At 45.7% G+C, this 24359-nt stretch overlaps 1 protein-coding gene across 1 annotated transcript; it reads right to left on the minus strand.

Moving 5' to 3' along the window:
- On the minus strand, window positions 1–23656 carry LOC136945741 (probable phospholipid-transporting ATPase IIA). Its single transcript, XM_067239748.1, has 28 exons — window positions 23533–23656; window positions 21802–21946; window positions 20957–21070; window positions 20597–20705; window positions 19381–19439; window positions 18350–18401; window positions 17251–17345; window positions 16847–16927; window positions 16595–16670; window positions 16098–16174; window positions 15732–15892; window positions 15496–15638; window positions 14564–14676; window positions 13595–13804; window positions 10875–11036; window positions 10277–10369; window positions 10081–10164; window positions 8919–9089; window positions 8641–8739; window positions 7342–7431; window positions 7009–7153; window positions 6156–6220; window positions 5432–5587; window positions 4842–4906; window positions 4352–4460; window positions 4148–4205; window positions 2941–3144; window positions 1–2049 (listed from the first exon to the last, which is right to left on the minus strand). Exons 1-28 carry the CDS (start codon window positions 23598–23600, stop codon window positions 1913–1915), a joined length of 3141 nt encoding a protein of 1046 aa, XP_067095849.1. The 5' UTR covers window positions 23601–23656; the 3' UTR covers window positions 1–1912.
- Between the last annotated feature and the right edge of the window lie 703 nt (window positions 23657–24359).

The raw sequence follows: 24359 nt of genomic DNA on the forward strand, positions 1-24359 counted from the left end.
TACGAATGAAAACATGAGATTTTATTATCACCACCAATGTTCAAATCGACACAGTACAACCTTTCTGTTGTGCTAATATGAGTGCAATTATACAAACATAACAATACATGGCAAACATTAATAAATAAAAACTGGTTATTCACAATTATGCATGTCACAATATTAAAAAAGCTATTTAATTACGGTATTCCCTGTATGATTACAGTGTAATCAAAACAAACAGTCCACAACAAAAAAGTTGTTAATACAAACAAAACTGTGCAAAAAGCATAAAGGGTTTGAATGGTTGAATGAATCTTAAACAAAAAGTCAGCAGGTAAAACAGTAAAAAAATATGGATGGCACCCTGTAGGACACAAATGATTAGATAAAAAAAATAGTTTTGATCATGGAGTTTTTGATAATGGTCCACATAAGCAAAAAATAAAGAAAACAGGAATTCAACACACTGTAATTATTTACACTATTCCCATCATTGAACCATTTATTTATCGAATGAATAAGGAGTGAGGGAGCTGACATTTGTTTTTTAATGTGCTGTAATACTTGCCAAAGACACGTTTAGTTTCGCTGTCCGTTTGGCTGAGGTGTGTGTGTGTGATTTGTTCTTTGTTCGTCCACAGACATGACTGTTAGGGTTGGTGAGAGCAGTATGAACTTGAGGGCTTGCGTCTGAGGGACAGTGGGTCCAGTCGGACAGTGGTCAAAGTATTTTAAGTTATGGCTTCAGGTCGCTACTACAGTGAGTCATGCAATGCTAGAGTGTGGCAAGTCAGATGGAGCCACATGAGAGGGAGCACAGTCCCTGGCAAACACTTGTTGAGTTGGGAGACCCAGTGGAAGGGATCAGCTACAAATAGCAAATACCCGTTAGAGGGTGAATATTGACCATGCTCTTCAGACACAGACAACTGATTCGGCATCATTACACAAAAGACAAGTCTGGTTTGAACGTCAGAGGCATTGGGTCATGCTAAATAAACAACCACAATCCCTCCTTCGGACTGGGTAGTAGTGGCTGAGTGACTCACAAACAAACAAGCACCAAATTACACTTCCACACAGACTTGCGTTTAAGCAGTGCCTGATCAGTACTGACGTCCTCATGTCAAACATTAACCTTCCATCACAACTGTCACGAAAAGAAAGGGTAAATCGAGAGGGTATCTCCAAGACCAGAAGCTTCACACATGAGACATTATACATTTTACTGTGTCTGTGTTCTGAACCATATTAAACTATTAGTTTCTTAATCCACTGTATTTTGTCATGTATTTTAGTTTTTCCAATGTAAGCAATTTTGTGTTTCATTCAGGATAGAATATTTTCAAATAAACAAATACAATTGCTACCAGTATTTGAATCATTTCTGAATGCCATCCAAGTTGTCTAGTCACATTTCATTACCCTTAAAAAAAGAAGAAAGAAATTCACAAAATATTTCTTAATAATTGGGGAGCCTGGGTTAGTCCATTATGGCACCTATTTAAATTTCTCTGATGTAGATCACACATTTTTATGTTGGTAACTAAAACAGACCTCCTGTTTCCCAAACAATGATAAGTCAAATTCAACAACCAACAGCCAACATTACGTCTCAACATAAGTCTCAACAAGTAGTCATTAGACTTTTGTTAAACCCGATAAATTAAATACATATCTACCTCACACCACAACATTCTTTCTTTTCAAATATTTTTTTTTACCCCGATCATTCCAGTTATGTACCTTTGCAAATAAATTAAAAGGGAAGAGACCATTTCAGTCCTCAGGTCAAAGTGCAGGCTCTGTTAGTGGAGGGGGGTGTGGGGCAACGAGGGAGCAGGAGTTGCCTGGGCTCCGAAGCAAGGCTGGGGGGCATGGCGGCGGTGGAGGCCTCCTCTCTTGTCACTGTGTGAGGACAGCTGCTGGTCTAGGAGGTGAGCTTGGAGTAGTTGGGTGGAGAGAAGCGCCTCCTTAGGTACTTGAGGATGTATAGGGGCAGACAGCTCACCAGGGTGATGACCGTCACTTTCCACAGGAACGACAGCGTGGTGATGAAGTACACATCTGGAACACAGAGGACAGAGGCCATAGAAATACACGTTCTGGATAGGAACATACAAGCATCATAGAACAGCCAATATCGGTCCATTCTGGCTTACTGACTGATTTTGAAATGGAACATGAAGTGCTCCAAAAAGGCCACTTGAGACCACATGGAGGCCACAACACTGAGGGCCCCAGACTGAAGTCATTCACACCCCACATAAACGCTCAAAATAGGGACAACTCTGTGTGACTGATGCCCATGTCCCACTCTTTAAAATGTGGCTGGAATTGTAGACATGGCCCTTCTTTGGATGTCATTGATAGACACAAAAAACTCCAGGCTATAGTTACATGAGTATCTGTCTGACTTCAGCATAAATGTATCTCCCTCTAGTAGGTTTTACACAGTATGTTTTCAACAGGGTCGAGTTGTGCATAGTCTTTTTTTTTCTCTTCACAACAGCCAGGGAGACCTTGGTGGTGTTTGGTTGGTAGCCAGAACAGGAAACTAACATCAAACTTTGGCATTTCCTCTTTTATACTCTGGTATGCCAGTGGCTACGGAACCTCTGGACATTTGTCACTTAAGTCACCTTTTGCCTTCCTCATGGCAGCACATGGAAGGGCTAACTAGACACCAGAGGCACTGTATGAATGGATGGTGCCTTGTCATCACTGAACACTGACGTACAACTTCAAGGTGAGAGAAAGCCCAATACAGTCAATCTGTCAACGCGTACAATAAAATGAATAAGTGGATGCAATATTTGGGACATCAATATCAAAAACATACCGACGCTTGAATTTCCGGCTGTAAAAGTGCCACCAAATGTCTGTGGGCGCATGTGTATTTGTGTGTGTGTGTGTGTGTGTGTATCTGTGCATGCATGTGTGTGTGTGATTACCCACCGATGAACTCGTGCAGGAAGACAAGCGAGGCGATGTAGGAGGCCAGGCTGAGGAGCTCGGCCACGATCATCAGCCAGTGCCAGGTCTGGATGGTCAGGGCCACCATGAGCAGCTCTGTCAGGATGAGCGAGGTGAACGAGATGGCCACGATGTGGACAAACTCCGACTCAAACAGCAACAGGGCCCCGTACATGATGATGCTGCCTGAGGGACACATCAACAGCACACTATCCACAACCAGTCGCGCACATACAGTCTACGGTGAAACCTGCCTAAGAGCTGGATTGGTAACACCTAAAGAGATGACCTTGAGGCCAGTAACATGTTGCCGCTGTGACTGGAACACAATGAAGACTGGCAGCATGATGGAAGCTGTGGAGCGTATGTAGTTGTCTTTAGGATAACGTAAGAGGATCCGTGGCCACCAGGGTTTCCCCTCACAGGAAGAGGACGTTTTTTTTTCGACGTTCCCATAATTTCACTGTTTTCCATCACCTCTTGCAGATTGTTATTGTGACCCTTAAAAGCAGGACTAAAAACACTTCCTGGTATTGACACTGTCATTGATACCAACAGATCCTACACTGAAGGTACTACAACTATAAAAAAAAAAAAAGAAATACAAAAATTGATTGTACCCGAATGTCTTGCCGTCAATGGAGTACAGGAAAGTAAAGAAAACTAGAATAATTGAGGGTCGATACTAAACAAGATGTGGTTGGCTTTAGAAAACAGAAACCAGAATCCTCTAGAAACAAGACCAGTCTTCAAACCAAGTCTTGTTTTGACAGAGGGCTTTGGAGGGGGTTGTAGACAAACAGTTAAGGGGTGTAACTAGCTTTTGGATGCCTTTGGCAACGCCTCTGAAACACAAATGGCCTGTGTTGGAAAAGCACCTGGGATTATTCAACATTCACAACCACCAGAGACATAAATAACCTCCAACAGCAAGAAAAATAAGAAAGTGTGTGGGCTGATGGGGCAGGGCAGTTTCTACGATCTTTTTTAGGGCAGCTTAAGGGATTCAATGTTTTTTCCCCCCTCTACAAATAGAACAGCACACAAATCGCTCAGAGTGGATCATGTATAACAACACATACAGTATTGTTATGTATAGTACTAACTGTATAGGCCTACAGTAGTTTCTCAGTCAGCCTAGGCCTGGAGAGGAAGCTAACAGTAACTATATCCTGGTCTACTAGTTTACCTTGGTAGATACTTATTAGGACCCATATCAGAAACGTCTTCAAGGAGAGTGGTCGACCCTAAAGGTATAAACAAGAACATCAATCAATATTCATTTATATGACATTGGATCGAACTGCACATTCGAATGTTGGCAAGGCTTCAGCTGTAGTTACGTTCTGCCATTGGTGCAATACAGTGTGTACGTCCATATGGACCATGTTACCTTCAGGAGATCCTTGTATAACTCTGGGTACAGCATAGCAACCTCCGACTTGACATCTTTATCAAGCACCAGGGAGAACACAGGGAACATGGTGTAGATGGTGGAGTATCTGGAGGGGAGACATTTCCTTTTTAGTCTGCTCAAAGTAGCCATCGTTTTTATTCTGGATAATTGGGCAGATAAGACATCCAGGACGTCGTATTCAAAATGTATTCCATTGAGGGGTTTGAAGCTACGCGTATCAACCTCTCCATGAAAGCACTGCAGAGGGCATTGGCATGACTCATGGGGTTGAGATCATTTCAGTTTTATGACATTCAGTGCAACAATACTTCAACACATAGAAATGTCAATGAGAAATGGGTCAAATGGGTCAAATGCCACAGAGATAAGTGTGCTATGAGAGAGAGTATGAGAGAAAGAGAGAGAGAAAGAGAGCGATGGGGACAGAGAGAGAAAGACATAGAAAGGAAAATGCAGAGAGGCATACCCAATAATGAGGAATCCTTGATAGAGGGGGACCGAGGCAAAATAGAAGACCGATGAGAAGACAACCTGAGGGAGAAAAACTGAGTCATCATTCAACATTCATCTTTTGTACATGTGGGTGGTTTGAAGTGCAAAGACGAAATAAATCACATTATTTTAACCAAGAAATGTGTTAACGGTCCAGTTGCACACCACTACTTATTACAAAAATCGGATGACAAAACAGAAGTATACTTTAACATGGCACTGCCACATAGTTCAGCAGACCCCAAAAGTGTGACACATACAGAGAGATCCAGTCGGATGCAGGCATGAGGCTGAACCAGCCAGGCTCCCCACCAAACCGAGACCAGCTGTGGTTGTGGGCAATGATGAAGGCAGACGTGTGGTGGAGGGCCTCCGTAACTACTGGAGCCTGATGAGTCACAGGCTTACCCACCAGAGCTGGGCCCCCCCCAAGAGCGCCCCTTAGTCTGACGCACCAGTCACCACCCACCCCCAACCCCCTGGGGAGCCCTGGCTCCTCCCCTCCTACCAGGACCGTCCCAGGTCAGCCCTGGTCCCTGCCTGGCCGCCCCCCAGCCCTCCTACCTGCATGGTACTGATGCACAGGCTCCGGTGGATGACAAACTGGCTGAGGGCCGCAGACCTCTTGTAGCTGTTCCTCCCATGGACCATGAGCAGCCTGCCTAAGTGCTTGAACTGAGTCACTGAAAAGTCGGCAGCCAACGACGCCTGCTTCCCTTCCTGTCACAAATATGGAAAAGGGGAAAAAGAGCGTTTAGGCCCTTGGCAACCAGAACAACATTCTTGCGCAGGATAAGGGAACGCTCGAAAAGGTTTTCAATGTTTTCTGCGTACAGCCAGGTCAGCAGAGAGAGTCGCACTGGGACCTGAGCGACAGGACTTCCCCCGCTCCTGCCAAGCTGAAATGGCCATGTATCTAGAGCTACTCTCTGGGAAGGTTGTGCTCCATCTTGGCCGGGCGGATCAGTTCCAGCCCCAGGCTGTCAGGGAGATAAGCCATCTGCACAGTGCAGCTGTCGACATGGCAGCTGCAGGCCGTCGGCGCTGGAACACCAGTGTCACCGACGCATCCTCTCCGGGGGATGACACGCGTTCACACGGGCGACTTCTGGGGAGGAATCATCTGCGTGCCTGAGCGAGCCGCCCTGGTCTGCAGCGTCCAGGGTGTGGAGCGCCTGACACTGGAGCCGGCGCTGCAGGAAACACGGGGACGGGGGGGACGGGGGGGGGACGGGGGGGGGACGGGGGGAGGGGGACGGCAGGGGAGACGGAGGGGACAGACTCTTACTTTGCCCTCCACTCCCACGCCACAGTCCGCTTCCTGGATCATGCTGACATCGTTTCCTCCGTCCCCTAAGAGACAACAACAGCAGGGGGAAGTGTCACTAACACATCTGTGACTCACCATAGAGACACTGGGATGGGTGTGTGTGTGTGTGTGTGTGTGTGAGCGTCTTCATCGCGAGCTACACAAAACAACTTTCACATAACAACAGCGTTATTGGCACACAGTATACTCTATAAAGATAAACATCGCTACAGTATGGCAAACTGAAATCATAGTTTGTTAATAATCATCCACTGTGTGAACGGTGCACTGGGGGTCAGGGCACTGGGGGTCCAGGGCACTGGGGGTTCAGGGCACTGGGGGTTCAGGGCACTGGGGGTCCAGGGCACTGGGGGTCCAGGGCACTGGGGGTTCAGGGCACTGGGGGTTCAGGGCACTGGGGGCTCAGGGCACTGGGGGTCCAGGGCACTGGGGGCTCAGGGCACTGGGGGTCCAGGGCACTGGGGGTTCAGGGCACTGGGGGCTCAGGGCACTGGGGGCTCAGGGCACTGGGGGTTCAGGGCACTGGGGGCTCAGGGCACTGGGGGTTCAGGGCACTGGGGGCTCAGGGCACTGGGGGTTCAGGGCACTGGGGGTTCAGGGCACTGGGGGTTCAGGGCACTGGGGGTTCAGGGCACTGGGGGTTCAGGGCACTGGGGGCTCAGGGCACTGGGGGTTCAGGGCACTGGGGGTTCAGGGCACTGGGGGCTCAGGGCACTGGGGGCTCAGGGCACTGGGGGTCCAGGGCACTGGGGGTTCAGGGCACTGGGGGTTCAGGGCACTGGGGGTCCAGGGCACTGGGGGTTCAGCTCACCGACGGCACAGGTGAGTTTTCCCGTGCGCTCCTGCAGCAGGCGGACGATCTGAGCCTTCTGCGTGGGAGCACAGCGGCAGCACACCACAGCAGGACACTGACACGCCAGCTCCATGAACTCGTACTCATAGAACTTCAGACACACCTGCAAGACGACAGCGGCACGTTGGGAGGGAAACCACCGACTATGCACCGCTTCACCTCCTGCTTTATTATTATGGCAAGAGATGAAAATAGAGGGATGGGAAGGAGGGAGACCGAGAGACAGAGAACAACAGAGATAGAAATAGAGAGAGAGAGAGAGAGAGAGAGAGAGACAGAGAGAGCACATACCTCTAGAGAGTCTCCTGATATCACCAATGCACAGTCGTGTTTCCTTCTGAAGGCGTTGAGCTCAAGGTGGGCCTCTCCTCGTGTTGTCACCTACAGGCAACACACAGCCAGCCAGAAGAAACACACAATCACGCACACACACACAGGCACATTGTCAGCCTAACCCTCAGAGCCACTATCAGTCTAACCAGATACATAGTGAACCCACAGCAATAACTAAAAGGGCTTCTCACTTCAACTGCCATCCACACTGTAGATCACAATCAGGACGAGACAATAACTGATCAACTGCCAGATCCAAATCGAGAGACCATTAAGCCACAGCTATCAACTGCTCAACATTTGATTTCAATCTACATAACAACTTGGGATTTGTATTGTTCTCTGTAGTCATCTCAGCAAATTGTAAAGGCTGGCTATGGTCGACATGAACAAACACACTGTCGTCCTGCAAACTGTGTATAATACAAATCTGAACTCAAAGTTCAGCATCATTGACCTGGAAGACATCAATCTGCCAACAAGTGTTCTGCTCTGGTATGGACGTCAATCCAGATGTGGTTTGTGTCCACCAGGAAGCCTACCCAGAGGCCAACACTGGAGGGCCACTCTCCGTGGCCCATAGCCTCTAGAGGTCTGTTTTCATGCGGTGCCAACCATTGTTATCCTCCTCTTGTAACGAGTGTTGTACGCAAGTTGTACCCTTCCTATGGCCGCCTCTACCGCACTGGAGCGATGCCAGAGGGGAGGGCGAGGGACTATCAAAGCGACTGTGCAGTTAAGAGAAGTGAACCTGCGAAACAAATTAGGAAGTGAGTCGTCATTGTGTTCCCAGAGGGAGTTGTTCAGCTGCTCTCTCTGCTGTCTCAGAGATCCTGCTCGGCTCCCTTCAGCTCTGTTTGACAGGGAGCTGGAAGCTGGCGCTGGAGGGATGTGATTTATTGAACTCTGGTTCCTGACTAAGAGGCAGGGTTTATAGAGGCAGAGGCAGGGGAAAGGCGAGGCAGGGGCAGGGCTGATAAGAGTCAGGAGCTGTGTTTAGGCAGAGGCAGGGCTGTATAGAGGCAGGGCTGTATAGAGGCAGGAGCTGTATTTTGGCAGAGGCAGGGCTGTATAGAAGCAGGGCTGTATAGAGGCAGGGCTGTATAGAGGCAGGGCTGTGGGAGTTTAGAACTAATGGTTAAGGCCACTTGGAAGTAGGAATCAAGTAGGAGGACAAACTATGGAACAGGAATATCCCGTGTCCTGAGCACAACTACACATCCATTCAACACGGCGGAGCTGAGAGGATGTTCTCACAGGTCTGAAGATGTGGATGTCCTGGTTGCGTGTCACCAGGTGGGCGTTCTTGGCAGTGCATGTGGCCGTCTCCATCTTGTCTCCGGTCAGCATCCACACCTAAACTCAACAGTAGAGAACACTATTAAGAGATCAAATGTATATTGCTGGTTAATAACATCATCAACCACAAGGGTCCTAACCTTGCACTATGCATGCATCTAAGCTGGTGGTTAATGCTCTATGCCGGACGCGTCCATGTGTCTATGCTGGATGTCTGGACAGTGCAGGAGCCTGACCTTGATGCCAGCGTTGCGGAGGATCTCCAGGGTGGGCCTGACGTCGGCCTGCAGCTGATCCTCCACCCCGGTCAGACACAGCAGCTCCATCTCCATCTCCAGACTCTCAATCACCGTGGCTACCTTCAGGGAGCGGTCGTGGACACTCAGCTTGGCCTGGACGTACCGGGCCTGGGGGGGGGGGGGGCAGCCATTACCACTGGCAGCAGTAGATAAAGATACAACTACCACTGACACAGAGATAGGCTGTCTGTAAGAATACAGGCAGAGCAGCAAGTACAGGAACTGAGTCTAACAGACACTGCAGCCTATTTCTGCACCGTATCCGAATGGGTTTTATCATGTGTCCTGTCAATCAATAATAAGTCAGACTCAACAAAGCGATCAAATGTGACATGTCAGGGATAGCCAGTGGTCCCAACAGCCATAAGCACGCCCATGAACGCCCGTCTCCAGCCCAGACTGTAACTTGAGTGAGATAAAGAGAAAACAATCTGCATGACTCACGCAGGAACACAAACTCTGTGACTCACTGAGTGACTCACCGCCGCCCACCAGATCGCACAATCCTAGGCACTGGGCCTGGAGCTACAAGGGAGACACTGCCCTGAGAAAGAGTGTGTGTGTGTGTGTGTGGAGAGAATCCAAGCAACAACAGTTTGACATTTCAGAACAATGAAAGAGTATCTGTAGAAACCATTTGGCTAAGGAATCTAATAGTGTTGGCAGGTAGGAATGAAGAAAGACAATTTAGGAACGTAAAAAAACATGGAAAGTGTTTAAGAAGGGCATTCCCAAGGGAGTGGGACAAATGACACCGATTCGATATACAGATCGTCGATCCGAACTCCTCAATCCGATCATGTTTTGAGTAAAAGTGCCGGTCCAAATGAAGGCCCCCCCCCACCAGCCTGTGGCCTCAGGTCTGCAGCAGAAGACGGCTCCAGCTGTGGTCCGTCCCCTGCCTCACTACTGGGATTACCCACCAACACCAGCTGCTGAGCCTGCTGAGTTAGACATCCATTCATTCTCTAGAGATTCTATAATCCATCCACACAAGAAATCTCGTTTTCCTGTTGGCTTTGGTTGGCTGAGTCTCTAGTGCAGAGCGTCAGGCCTGGGTGGCTCCAGGAGATGACGTGGCCACGGAGAAGCTGCTCACCTCAAAGTCCTGGTACTGCTCCTCGGTCAGGGACTTCTTGGAGACCACCAGGACCCTCAGGCCTTCCCTGGCCATGTTTCCACACTGAGACAGAGAACCACAGAGCAGAGGACTTGCATCACCATGTTCCTGTTCCAACAACAAACTCAAAGAACAAAAGAACAGAAATCCTAATGGTGGCAGAAGCAGACCATACCTCTTCCTCCAGCCAATCGTTGTACTGCACGATGCCTGCCATCACCACGTCAGCACCTTTCATGTAAAACGTGATCTCTCCAGTGGACTCATCCTAGACACCAAGACACCCACCATGATCACACCGATGCGACAAGCGTTACAAAGTTACGATCTTGTCCAGATAAAACCTGGGAAACCTCACCTGGGAACAATTGAGCATGCAATGCATTACCGACTGTCTATTGCCAAAAAAGGGAAACTTGTTTTGGTCCAAAGTGTTTGAAAATATTATCTTGAGGAAGTTTTAAGCTCAGGCTTCCTGGAGCGCAGGTCTGGCCAAGCCAACAACAATAGTTAGTCATCTGACTTAGTCAGAGTTCATAGCAGGGTAAAATCCTTCTCAGATAAGACTTCCTCTTGATGGATAACTAAAACACTTACCCTTTTCAGCTTGTTTTAAATAACATCTGGTGCATTTATGCTTGCATGGACCCCACTGATGGTTACTTTGCAGTCAGTATAAATTCCACCTCTTTAACACGACTTGCAACTTACCATTCTGTCATGTGTATTATCCATCTATGTTTTTCACCAGGGAACTTTATTTGTGCACTCACTCGAACGATGATGCCCATTCTCTTGCTTTCGTAGGTGAAGGGGAATATCTGCAGGATGGTGAAGTTCAGGATTTGTCCACTAGGAGTCCTCAGCTGCATGGAGGACTGGTCTCTTCCCACCAGTGTCAGTCCAACACTCTCTGTCCACTGCACCAGCGACACCTGGAAGGAGCAAAGACACAGACACGCTGCCGGTTGGTAACAGCTATTCATTTACACTGGGGATGTTGAAGGCTAATATTATCATAGCCTTTGAAATAACCCTGTTGTGACTTAATTAGAGCTTTCCAGCTAAATAACACTGGGGGCACAAATTATATTATTGTTTTGGGGAGAAATTTAGAATGTTCTGTTACAAATATGTAGTATAGTTTCAGTGTCTCCCAAGAAGGTAAGACTGTAGTCAATGAACAGCTGCTTATGAGGAACATATCAGTCCTGAGAGGCACCTGAACAAGCGCAGTGCTCTTCTTCCACTCTAATCAATGGCTCAAGCAGTTTCTGCACTCTGGAGTATTGATCGGGAAAAACTGAGGCCAATAATAATTGAGAAAAATAAAAAATAAAAATAAAAGCAACACACATTTGTCTTCTCTTTTGAGGGCCATGGGTCTGGATGAAGCACAACAGATGACTTCCATTAATGCTTTTGTAAAGTGTGTGTGTGGATAAGAGCATCTGCTAAATGACTAAATGTGTGTGTGTGTGTGTGTGTGTGTGTGTGTGTGTGTGTGTGTGTGTGTGTGTGTGTGTGTGTGGGGAGGAGGGGGAGTCTCATGGCTGAATAACTTCCAGTCCGCTGGGTTAAAGCGTGAGTCTAGACCCAGCTCTGTCCCATGTTTTAGTATCAGGCCTCCAGAGGCAGGACGTCCAGCCAGAACAGGCAGGGAGCCCCACCACCCTGGCCCAGACAGGGAGCCCCACCACCCTGGCCCAGACAGGGAGCCCCACCACCCTGGCCCAGACAGGGAGCCCCACCACCCTGGCCCAGACAGGGAGCCCCACCACCCTGGCCCAGACAGGGAGCCCCACCACCCTGGCCCAGACAGGGAGGCCCACCACCCTGGCCCAGACAGGGAACCCCACCACCCTGGCCCAGACAGGGAGCCCCACCACCCTGGCCCAGATGCTCCCATAACTCAGATCCCAACATCAAGGCCAACCAGGAGTTTTCCCTTTCGTAGAACAGCAGGGTTTCTATTAGGTATGTGATCTGTGGTCTGTTTACCTGTGCCTCTCTGACGTAAGCAGAGCTCTGACTCTCTGTGTGTCATCCAGTTAGATAGACAGTGGGAACGGGGTTTTTTCTCAGTCCAAGCATAGTCAGTTTGGAGGTATGCAGTTATTGGACCTACACCACAGTGGTACCATCACCTCCTCCCTAATGTGTGTGTAGGTGTATTGCTTACACATGCAGATGGTGTGACTCAATATATTGGGTGACTGTTCGCAGGAATGATGGGAAAAGCAGAAAAATATTTCTTGGGTCACTATGGAAACATTCCTATTAGTATTTTGGCATTGTTAGAAGGGGGATACACACTCCACAGTTTTACATGCATTACAATAATGAAGGACTATAACATTTTTTATTCTTTTCGACCCTGTTTTTGTTGCAACCAAACACAGTAACCAAGTTGTATTCCATTCAACTGGTGGTTTGGATATGCATATATGAATCTGTCTCTCGAATCAAATTCCATTCAACATACGCCTGTACGGACAACCAGAGAATGGCACTGGACCAGAAACCATGCAGGCAACCGTCACTGCCATTGTGACCACTGATACTAGCAGCCAACACTATATCTATATTTAGACTTCCTGAAAGGCAAAAGAACTGCAAACTGAAATGGAGATCAGATCATATCAAGCTGATACAAAATGCCTATTGTAACAACCCAGAAACACCCAACCAGAACAGGAAACAGCCATTAATTCAAGTAAAGCTTTGGACATTGTTATTTACAAGCATTTCTATAAAACAGGAATTTCGAGAACATAATCCTGGCATACAATGCATGAAATGGGATATACGATGTGGCTAATCACCACAAAGCAACAGCTGTGGACCACAACCAAATATCCACTCCTGAGGAGGGACATTCAAAAGGAGGATAAGTGCAGTGGGCTGGGGAGCGCATTAAGGAAATCCCTATTTACACTGCGGGAAATGGATCATGCTGGATTCCGCAGCCCTCTTCCTGGAGTTCAAAGGATTCCTACTGATCAAGGACATGCGTGTGGAATGGCATCCGTCTCCTCAAGGTCGCCTTCAAAGGTAGCAAGCGGAGCAGTGGGCACCATAAGGGTCCTGGGAGGGAAAAACCTCAAAACCCTCCACCTGTCTGTGAAACCCAAGAAGGCTCCACCTCCGTATCCTGTTCCGCTATTCACAATATTTACAGTATTCCTCCTGGGAATAGGACTGTGGAGGACAGAATTGCTGACAACTACGCCATACCCGTTGTTTATGAACGGGGCAGAGTAGTTTATAGTGCCCCGACGGCATCATCGAATCAGGCGTAAGAAACTTAGCAAGTAATAAACTCGGTATTCATTATCACAGACATTCTATGATGACACTATCAGGAGCTCTACTCTGTGTAACATCTGAACATCTGTGCTGGTACGATACATTCAGCGCCAACCGCAGATCCGGGGTCAGCCTCAAGGGTCTGCCCCGTGGGCGTGACGCTGCCTGGCGGGCGGGGCGGTACCTCGTCCGGGCTGGCCGCCTGGTACACCCTGCAGGTGTCCTCGTAGTGCTGCTCGGCCTCCGCCTGGTCCGTCACGCCGTTGGCCTCGTACACGGGGGTCACGTTGTGCACCAGGGCGATGGCCTTCACAGCCTCGTGCACGCGGCTGCTGATGGTCTTCCTCACCTTGGTGGCGGCCAGAGCCCTGGAGGCCGGGAGGTCGTGGGAGGGCTGGGGGGGAGAAAAGAAAACTGCTCTGAAGTGGACAATGGCAATGGAAAAATCGCCGGTACTGTCTCCTCAAGGTTTTCTTCCAGGGATTCACTCAAGGGTCACTGCGGCAAGTAAGAAGAAGGTCACGCGTAGAAAAGGGGTTTTTAGGAGAAGACCGGGGGAAAGAACCCAACATAAGTGTGTGTAATACGCAAATGTTGGGATGTTTCGAAAAACCTTCCCAGCTGTCATCTGAAACGTTCTACTTTGACACAGAATTGCCTCTTTTTCCGTATTGTCTTTCTGTTTTTTCTTTCTGTTTTACTGGGGTGCACAAAGCCTCTCCAGATTTGCACTCCCTCCCTCACAAGCTAACCCTCAAGTCATTGCACCATCAACAAGGTCAGGGGGGGAGGGGGGGGCGATGTAAACATAACCAGATGTGTGCTGAAATATGAACAATTAGCTTTTGCATCCCCGTCTTGCTATTTATAGGGCTGCCGTGTTTCCAGGGGTTAATGGTGGTGTCATTAAAGGAACCCGCTGTGGGCTGGTCCGGGGCATAATCCCACTTCCTGCTCAGCTAACCTCTGGTGTCAAAGGGACAAAGGGTGTCATCTTAGGTCATGAAGCATTTGACCAAACAATAATCACGAGCTGGTGTGTTCCTCCAACATTGCTACCGTGGCTCAGGCCGTTCTGTGCATTTTTCTGGAATGTGTCCTTGCAGTTCTACATCATTGGGTCCTACAAGGCGATATTTTGCTAGTTTCTTACCTGCGTGTATGCGCTGAAGACATGACTCTGCACCTCATCCATGGAGTCCATCCCATAGGCTACCGTTCCAAGATGGAGGCGTCTGAACACCATTTCATTCTGGGTCAGAGTCCCTGTGTGAAACATTCAAGCACACGTGTTAGGTTTACGGTTGTACGGACACAGTGACTCATGAGATATTTAGACGCAAACGCAATGTGGTGGGAAAATATCACTACATTGTCTGATTGGGTCAATGGATTTATTCCCGCTTAACAACTAGCAGCTCTCTTTGACATTGTTTCCATGCCCTCTGTGTGCTCACACTCACTTTAAAAGCCCTCCACGGCAGTATATCAGGATGGCCTTGGAGGCCCAGCACATACATTAGGCTGGCCTTTAACCCTTACACCCTGTTGCCCTTATCACGGTTCTGTATGGGAAAATGGCCAATCATTTTATTGGGCATGAGAGTCGTAAATCTCAGACCTAGGGGCCTGTTCCAGAGGACATGCTCTCTGAAGGGTTGAGGCTGTGATGGTGTGCAGAGATGAGGGAGCCTTGAAGGACTTTTTGATTTAAAGATCTAATAAGTGGCATGTCTTGGAGAGTAGCACACAACCAAAGCCCTGGGGACAGGCTCTGCTGCGCTCGACAGGCTCTGCTGTGCTCGGGAGGCACATGCTGGACACACAATCTTTATGAATTTACACCAGTAACATCTCTCCAGCTCCAGTACTTCCGCAGTAGTTCACCACTACCACAATGCACACAAAAAACAACATTTGACCTCCCTTTGGAAGAACAGACCAGGCTGAGACCGTAAATGGACTTGTGTGACGACTCTCCTCACCCAGAACTCCCCTCAACGCCATGTCCTCTCTGTAGTATCAGCGTGTGACTGCAGTAACTTATCTGGGCGGGTTTCACGTCCGCGGAGGGGTCAGGCTCACCTGTCTTGTCAGTCAGCAGGTAGGAGATGCGTCCGAGCTGCTCTGGGATGGTGCTGGCTCTCACCACCGTGCCGGGAATCTTAGAGTCCTTCCTGATCATCCAGCTGAACACCATCTTCCCCATGTCCAGGTTCACACACAAACTGGACAACCCGTTTCAAACACCAGTTAGCATGGACGGGCGTGAGACAAAAACGATTAGAAGCTAGCGGTTTAGGAGAGGGCTCGTGTCCAACCTGATGGGAACGATGTTGGAGAAGAGCAGCAGGAAGCGGAAGATCTGGAGGTACCAGCGTCCGGCGAAGTGCTGCAGGGCCACCATGACCAGAGACACCACCACCAGGGCCACAAACAGGATCTTGGTCAAACAGTTCACTTCCAGGTCGATCAAACCCACCTACAGGAGAGGGAGGGAAGACCCATTAGATAACATGCAGCAATATAATCAAGAGACATAGATGACAAGAATTCCAAACATAGCCACTGTGTCCTTACTGAGTAATTATGCAAACATAAATATTATTTAATACGCTAAATTCAACTGTCACATTCAGATGTTTATAAATTGCAAATTGCGCTCGGTGTTCAGAGCTCTGGTTTACCTTGTGTCGTGGGTTGGAAGTGTTCATCACACTTCGCAGTTCCTTGCCAGTGTAAACCACCAGGCCCACAACAGTGCCTGTGGGACAAAGCTCAGGTCACCTCAGTGTCTGACCACCAACCACGACACACAGAACAAGACAGTAGGAGTTTAAAATACAAAACACGAGAGGCAGTACAGTAAGTGTACCCAATTTAATTGGATTGACAACCATATGTTAGGTGAACTGCCTCCAAGTGCTTTACAAATGGGCCCAAGGATGCGTGTGTGTGTGTGTGTACACGCATCAGTGTTTTTGTTTGTGTGTGTGGGCGTTTTCGACGCCACATCATGAGCACCCAGCTGTGTAGGATGTGGCGCTTCATCGCAGCTCTATGGGCTGAGAGAGAAGATAAGATGAGAGGGAGGGTCCTGGCTACTTCCTGCTTATTAGCTGTGCTTCAGCGGAGGAGCAAGCGAGTGCCAGAGGACTACTGGGGCAGGGGGCTAGTTATTCACCAGAGGCGATGACGGTGCTGGCCCACAGGGTGTTCTCAATACTGAGGCTCTCATTGACCGGCGGGTCTCCATCCTCCTGCAGGAGATCCACACAATGAGATCCACACAGGGAGGGACTGCACTTTCAACACAGTTACTAATGATCATATTCGTAAAACGGATTATTAATCTCGCGAAATAGCAAGTTCTCGAGAGAATTGTACATACGTTTTTGGAAGCAAACTGTCCCGATAAGTCAATGATAAACCTCACCCTTGTAAAAGTGCCAATAAAGTTGTGGATGTCAATGTTTGGTTCCTCTGCATACACATAGGACCTGATCTGGAGCAGGTCCTGGAGAGATTGTACAACACAGGTTAGGAACAGCAAAGAAACGGAAAATACTATGAGTTGGATTTTGAAAATTAAAGCAAGTCTAAATACTTCCATGATTTAAAAGTAAATCTGTCACAAAACAGAGAGGATGCTATAATGCGCTGTTTACCATTAGTGTTTACTGTGACTTCAAACACAGTACACATGACCTAAAAGCCATGGATTCCATACATTACATATGCCCCATAGTAGGGACAAATGGCATTACTCCATGTTCTCTATGTTGTCATTGTGTGTTCCGAAAGGAGCGTGTGAGGGCCAGCAGCCATCTGGTGACTCACAGCAGCGGTGGGCAGTCTCTGGGTACATGCCACTGGGAGGCGCAGTTTCCAGTCTGTCTCTCCGTCCAGCTGGTCTGTACGCAGGAAACACGAGCCTGGGAGAAGAAGAGGGAGAAGACATGTGCTCATTTGGGAATGTACATTAGCCTCTAGGGGGAGTCACTGGACTAGCCTTTCCATTTGTTCCTAGTACAAATATTCAACTGCAAATTCTACTGAACAGTATTATATTGACACCCCTACTGTTTAATTAAGAAGTTGTTCCAACAGGACTGCAATCCAAACATTAACATTGGTGTTCAACATTGTGTAAAACTGAATGGAGATCCACTGAGACCCCTCCACCTGTCTGTCTGTCTGTCTGTCTGTAGCTCACCACACTGGGCCCAGCTTCATTATTGACCTAATGGCCTCCACATGGAAGAGAGATAACCAAGCACCCTTTCCAGTAATACAATGCTGTTCTTTTTCCATCCCCCACAGGAAATCTCAGGCCAACAAGCATCTTGGACTTACTACTCCATACTGTGAGAGCGACTGGAGGACAGGACAGTGTAGTTCCACCAATGTAAAGTTGCTCAACTGTAGACAGGATGTACTCTGGGCTCTCTTGAGCAGTCTAGATGCCTATGACAGAGCTTGTTGCTTTGCATTGTTATTGTGTCATCATCTAGATGGAACTTGCTAGATGCCAGATTTGTTTATTCAGATGCAGTCCCATCTCTGAGCCTTGGTCGGTACTTTGATCTTTGCATTTTATATATTCTTTCTGTTTAGTTTTGCATGTCTTGATTTTCCTTAACATTACCTTGTGATTTAAAAGACAAAAGTAACCAGTGCCTATCTGAAGGTTAAAACAAACACTTTGGGCTGCTTCTTAACCCCGCCCATCATCAATATGACACAAAATGACACAGTCCATGATAGAGCAGTCTGTGCCCTTCAGAGCACACTTTGAACTATGGCCCTACTACTGGACCTAATTACAATTTAGACATTGTTTGACTTCCTGTCCTTGGCTCTGGGCTAATCCCACCACCTCTTTGCTTTTGAAACAGGCGGCTGTTGTAGAGATGGGGATGAAGGAGCAGATGTTTACCATTTCTCTCAGAAGTCCTTAAAAAGATCATGTCAGCAGGAACGCGTTGGTTCTGCAAAGGGAAAGACACAAAGAAATTAACAGGACTTCAAAAATGCATCCTGCCCCCTCCTGCTAGCCTGGACTGTTAAAGTCAGAGCCTGGTTTAATGTGCCACATTACCTGTATTCAGCTAGTCACAATAATAAGCCCTCCAGCAAATCATTCTGGCCTGACTTTAAGTGGGACTCTGACCGAGCCTTACACTCTGTTTGACCCAGCCTCTGCACAAGAAGCCACTCTTAGTTTGTACAAGATGAATTTTCAATGCTATTCATCTTGACATAATTCAAAACACTGAGCAGGGTTTGTATTATTTTAAGTGATCGATAGCCAAAAAAAGATTTACTGTGGCTCGTCACAAATTTAGAATTCAAGTGTTTCTTTTCAGTCATTCATTTTATTTTCATGATTAATACATTTTTTTAAATCTGAATGAAATACAAGAATTGAAATTAAAACCAGTTAAATATGTGTAGTCTCATGTCTGACCTATCCTTCAGATAGATTGATTTGAGCAACTCAGATTAACCCAATTGAAGTGCCTAGTTGGTAACCCAGGACAACACTCAGTTCTCATATTTCCTCTACTCAACCCTTTCTACACGTAGAAAACAGATCCCAAGAGGCAATTGCAATGTAGGGTGAAGTCTGCTTGAATTACCTCAACAACATTAGCAATCAAACACAATTAACACAAAGATATTTAAATTAAATACCCCAAAATATAGAGCATTTCATATAATTTGGGGTTTCAGACCAATTAAGTGAATTTAAAGTTTGTCAGTTATGTATGGAGTTTGACAGACTGAAGCTAAGCATTGATCACAAGATTACAAAATCTTTACTAACTCCTTTCACCTCAGTCCCCAGTCTGGCACAAAAGATTAACAAGCCACTCATTATTCTTTGTCATATAAATGGAAACTTGACAATGGTGTTAAGATTATTCACAGATGTAGATGTAGGCAGTTTCCCAGACTGACACTAACCTTCTCCACGATTATAAGATCACCCACTTGAATACCACTGCTTTTCACCTTTACTGTGCCTAGAAAAGAGAAACCAGGCCAAAATCAATATTCAGTGTGCTTTTTGATCAAATGAAATATCAAAACGTGGTTATCTGGAAAGAATCTGTCTGTAACAGATTTATTGTTACATTCATATAGTGAAACTTAGTCTCTTGAGTTAGACACAAATCTGAAGCAACCATGAAAACTTTCCCTTGGTTTGACAGGATTTATGGTAGGGTGACATGCTGGTACCATAAACGTCATTCAAAGACACTGTTAAAAAAACCTCCCCTTATACTCGCTGGTTATTCAAAACACATACTATTATATTCACTATTGATCTCCAAGAATCTCCTCCCCAGCAGCAAATGATGAGGAGTTCTCTGTGTGCATCTACTTAGTTTGGGAGTAATCTTCCATGCCTTTCTGAAAGAATGTTGGGGGAGTTGAGCCTTTTCTCTCATTCCTTTTGGAATGAACAGGCAAAATTGTTTGGAGGGGGTCAGTGACCCCTGACCTTAGAAACGACCCCTGTTTTTTGCATATGTAAGACATTAAAGCACATTAATATTGCCTTGTATTACGTTCACAGGACTTCCAGTTGTTCTGTTCTCGAATAAAAAAAGACTGGGGATCTTCATTATATACAGAGATATATTGCCTTCATAGTTCTTCAATGAAGAATACATTGGTCGCCTATGTTAGCCTAAAATCATGAATCCTGCATAAAGACATACGTGTAGATATTTAAAAGATGGGAGACAACATAAAAGTAAAGATGGAGTGTAAAAATATATGTTTTACCATTACAAACTATTATCAACAATATCAGTATTACAAACAATACACAGAACCTTCGGATTTGGTCTTCCTATTTAGACAGCCTTGCTCAGGGCTTCATTCATTGTTTTTATGGGTAAAACAAACTGCCAAATCAAAGAGGTAAAGTGATGGAAACCACGAGAGGTCTCAAGGGCTTTATTGGTGGTAGCACTTTACTCCAAGATTTCTAATGCACACTTTTGAATTGCTGGTTTGAATTAACCAGCACACCATAACCAATGCCCTATCAACTTTAAAAGGAAAATGTATCAAATAAAGGCAGTTCAAATGCACTGGCCATGGATGTTGGGTCAGTAAGTATCGTAAAAGTAAAATAAATAGTGAAGCTTCTGCAAGAATCTGTACTCACCTCTTGTTGAGAGCTTGCTGTATATCTGAGAGTTCACTTCTTTGTCTCGAATAAAACATCTTATCTCCTCAACTGCTTCTCTCATGATGGTAACGATTAATACAAACCCCTAGAAGAAGGAAAAATAGGTATAAACCCGTAATAGTATGCTTTTAGTATTAACAATCATGAAAAGTATTTTAATTTAGCAGTCATTCATTATAGGATAAGCATAACAGCATACAAACTATTGTACATTACAGCATAGGAAGTATATTTTATCCCCCAACCCATTTATATATACATACACACATAATTAATATAATATATAGCACTTTTTTTATTATTATTTTAATTCACATGAATTCCAATGCTGCTTACCAAGGGCACCCAGTAGGTATAGAGTGCACCTAGTCTTAACTCATTAATAAACTGAGAGCAGGCCAGGAGCAGGAAATAAAGGTTGAAGAAGTACTTGAATTGATTAAACAGCACCTGGCAACACAAAACAAACATGATTTGACAGAAGATTAGAGTGAACGTTGAGAATGTCGTCAAACAGGAAACAGTATCTTATAGTTTACGTTTGTATAAAACTGTGCCTCAAAGGATACACAATTTATGATAGATAATTTAATTTCAGGGGGTGTACAGTAATATTTTCTGAAATGTCATTAGTAACTACTACGTTTACAAAGACATGAGCCGTTCCTGCGCCCCTGCTAGAAGTTTCATTATCACCAATGTGCAAGCTTACACAAAAAGGGAACGCATGCACACTCTCATCACTACTGTATGCCATTTCCCCAACTATTTACAAGTCAACAACACAAACATATTAACTTGAGAGAGTGAAAAGAATTTGCACAAACTTTTGGTTTCGACTTTGGATTTTCCCTCAGCTAGCTAAATAACACCACAGTTAAGATCCCCCTGCCCATAAATAATCAATAAATAAACATAAGAAAATGAGCTTTGGATATTCAGATGGTAAAAAGACAAACAATTTATACAGAAGCCAGAAAAAAACAGTCAAACAAAGGACAAACTCAGACACTAGGCTAAGGAAGGTGACTATAGGAAAATGACAAAAGGCGTCAGGTTGACTGACTATATCTTCCAACAAGAACGTTAAGTTAAAGCCACTGTCCAGCAAGCACAGCCACACCCCTGCATCCAGGCTGTTGAGAATATGCAAAAGGGAAGGGGATGACCCCAAACCTCACCCCAGGCAGGAAGGTGAAGAAGTTGTACTTCTGGTTGTTGATGACGTTTCGTGGATACCTTTGCTCACGCTTCTCGGGATGGCCCAGCCACACAGTACGGGGACTAAAGTCCCCCATGCCACAACATCTGGACCACGGGCAGCACCTGAAACACAGGAACGGAGAGAGGACGTGAGGGTTCCACACACAAAACACGTCCTTTGTTGACACTGGATGACCCTGGACAAAAATCGTAAATGTGTCAGTATATTAGGTCTAAGGGTGACAAAGAGAGAGATGGGAATTATTATGCCTTTTGTAGTTAAATATTAACTTCATCTGCAACCGAATAGCTTCCTCCTCCCTTCTCAAACAAAGTAATTCCATTTATTCTAAGACAATAGCTAGTTGGTTTGATCTGGTCAAGACCGGTTGTCTTGCATGAATCAGATTCACGACATTGAGGTATATATTGTTTTAACTTAATGTTACACTTACAATCATAAACTACATCCCCACCATTCCTGTTGCAAGGTCTGGAATGTTTACATTATCAAGTAACCATTCCTGTGCCACAATGGTAAAGATAACTTTCTCCCCCCCACTACTGGATCATAATCCATTATTTTAGAGACTGAAATGCCATATACCTCCTGAGAAAGACAACTTGTTTTAAACTGCAGATAGTTACGCATTTCCGATGTGTATGATATTGTTTATCATGACCTAACATTTTGGATGCCCCGTATCACAAACCTCTAGCAAGTAATGTGTAGCAATGTGTGCTTAAATGTGAAATGTCTTGCTAGAGCTCAGATGAATGCAAAGAGATAGGGCTCGTAATCAATTTAGCCTGGTAAAGACCAAACTAAACAGAAGTAGTAATAATGCATGGACGTCTAATTTGTCCATATTCCAATAACAGGTCATTCCCGTGTGCTCATCTGCGGCCTAGCCTACACATGCTCCATCTTAAAATTCAGATAAGACTGTTGGAACAAGGAAGACAAAATACAGGAGTTGTCTGAATGAATGTTCTCTGTGTTCTTGTACACGATGGGCCTACATCCATCTCTTTATAAATGACACGAAACAAAATGCATTTGACGTGAGGGCAGGACTATGACAGCTAACCAGAAGCTGGCATGAGTGCGGTACTGCTGTGTTCTTGCCTGTATGTTTGTGCATTTCGTGCACCATAAGAGCATCTGACGTGCATTAGTAGCCATACAATTTAAAACAAGGTAGCTAGCTTAGCTATAGCTAGCTAGCAATGTTATGATATCTAGGAGTCTGTTTACGACAACGCCTATGTGTAATTTACTCTGGAATCTGAGGCCTGCCGTGCCTTATACTTCGGCACAATGAACACAGACCAGCTACTATTGAATTAGAGACACGATTATGTGGCAATGGCTTTTATTCGTGCAATTTTCTAGCGCCATAGTCTATACTAAACAAATATTAGCCAGAACTGCACCCTGGTGATGTCATTGCTAACGATGTAGACTAGTCTAGGTTTTATTCTGAAAGACAGATAACTCTAAACATACATTTTTTGTGACAAACCAAGGTAACCAAAAGGTGCTAAATTATCTGTCTTGTTCTAACATTAAAGAGACAAATCTATGTCGGCAACAGCCTCGTGCATTAATGGTCATCAAAATCATTATAAGACAACAAGCGAAATTACACTCGCTTGCCAGTGAAACCCATAATTATTTAAATGTACTACATTAATAGCGCCCTTACCCATTCCTGTTTTTATTGTCGTGTCTTTTTTTATGTCTCACTGGTTGTAGGGGAATATTATCCGTCATTCCTGCAACCCCTCAGTAGACGCTTGGCGGAATCCACCTTGCTGTGTCTGCGTTCTGGGCAGGGCTGATCTGTCAGAGCCTGGTCTGGACTAGCTTGAGCCTGGCTTCATTCCAGTGTCTCATCATTGCTGTTGCTTGCTGCCATGTCACTTACAACACACAAATGATACAACACATTGTATCAAAATGTGAACCCAGTCTTTATTTGTTGATAAATATATTTGCAGGTTTTTATTTTATTCGATTACACATTTCACCACTCAACAAGGTCAGACGTCTTAGTTTTGTAATTGATAATGGGAAAACACCAGCAATTTTGCATATATATATATATATATTACATAGTTATTTCATTTTGGAACAATCGTAAGACCGTGACATTTCAGTGATTTGACAGGTGTTTACTGTTTTGTTGAAATGCAAGTTAAACCAAATTGACATTTGTATGATTGTCAAAGGCATCAAAATATGGTGTCCTGAAGAATGCAAATAAGTTATCCTTCCAATCATGTTATTGCAGGGATTTGTGGAGAGACAATCAAGAGACAAGACAACATATTGACTCATGGTCAGTGAGAATGCAAATCAATTTGGTTGAAAATGCAAATTTATGAGGGAGTAAACAGACATTTGGATTATCCATCTTGAGAAACAAGACATCAGGAAACTCCTGTAAAGTCATCTGAAGGGTACCAGATGGAAATCAGGGATGTGCTCTATACAAATTTGAGTGAAGAAGCTACAACTGACTGACAGAAT

This window comes from Osmerus mordax, chromosome 7, assembly GCF_038355195.1.
Source record: "Osmerus mordax isolate fOsmMor3 chromosome 7, fOsmMor3.pri, whole genome shotgun sequence".
NCBI classification, from domain to species: domain Eukaryota; kingdom Metazoa; phylum Chordata; class Actinopteri; order Osmeriformes; family Osmeridae; genus Osmerus; species Osmerus mordax.

Bases quoted from the DNA above. Each gene is read 5' to 3' on its own strand.
- LOC136945741 (XM_067239748.1), bottom strand. From the start codon at position 23,600: ATGACGGATAATATTCCCCTACAACCAGTGAGACATAAAAAAAGACAC. The intron at 20,706-20,956 runs GTAAGCAGCATT...TCCTTCTTCTAG, and splicing joins ATACCTACTGGGTGCCCTTG to GGGTTTGTATTAATCGTTAC. The intron at 10,165-10,276 runs GTATGGTCTGCT...TCTCTGTCTCAG, and splicing joins ACGATTGGCTGGAGGAAGAG to TGTGGAAACATGGCCAGGGA.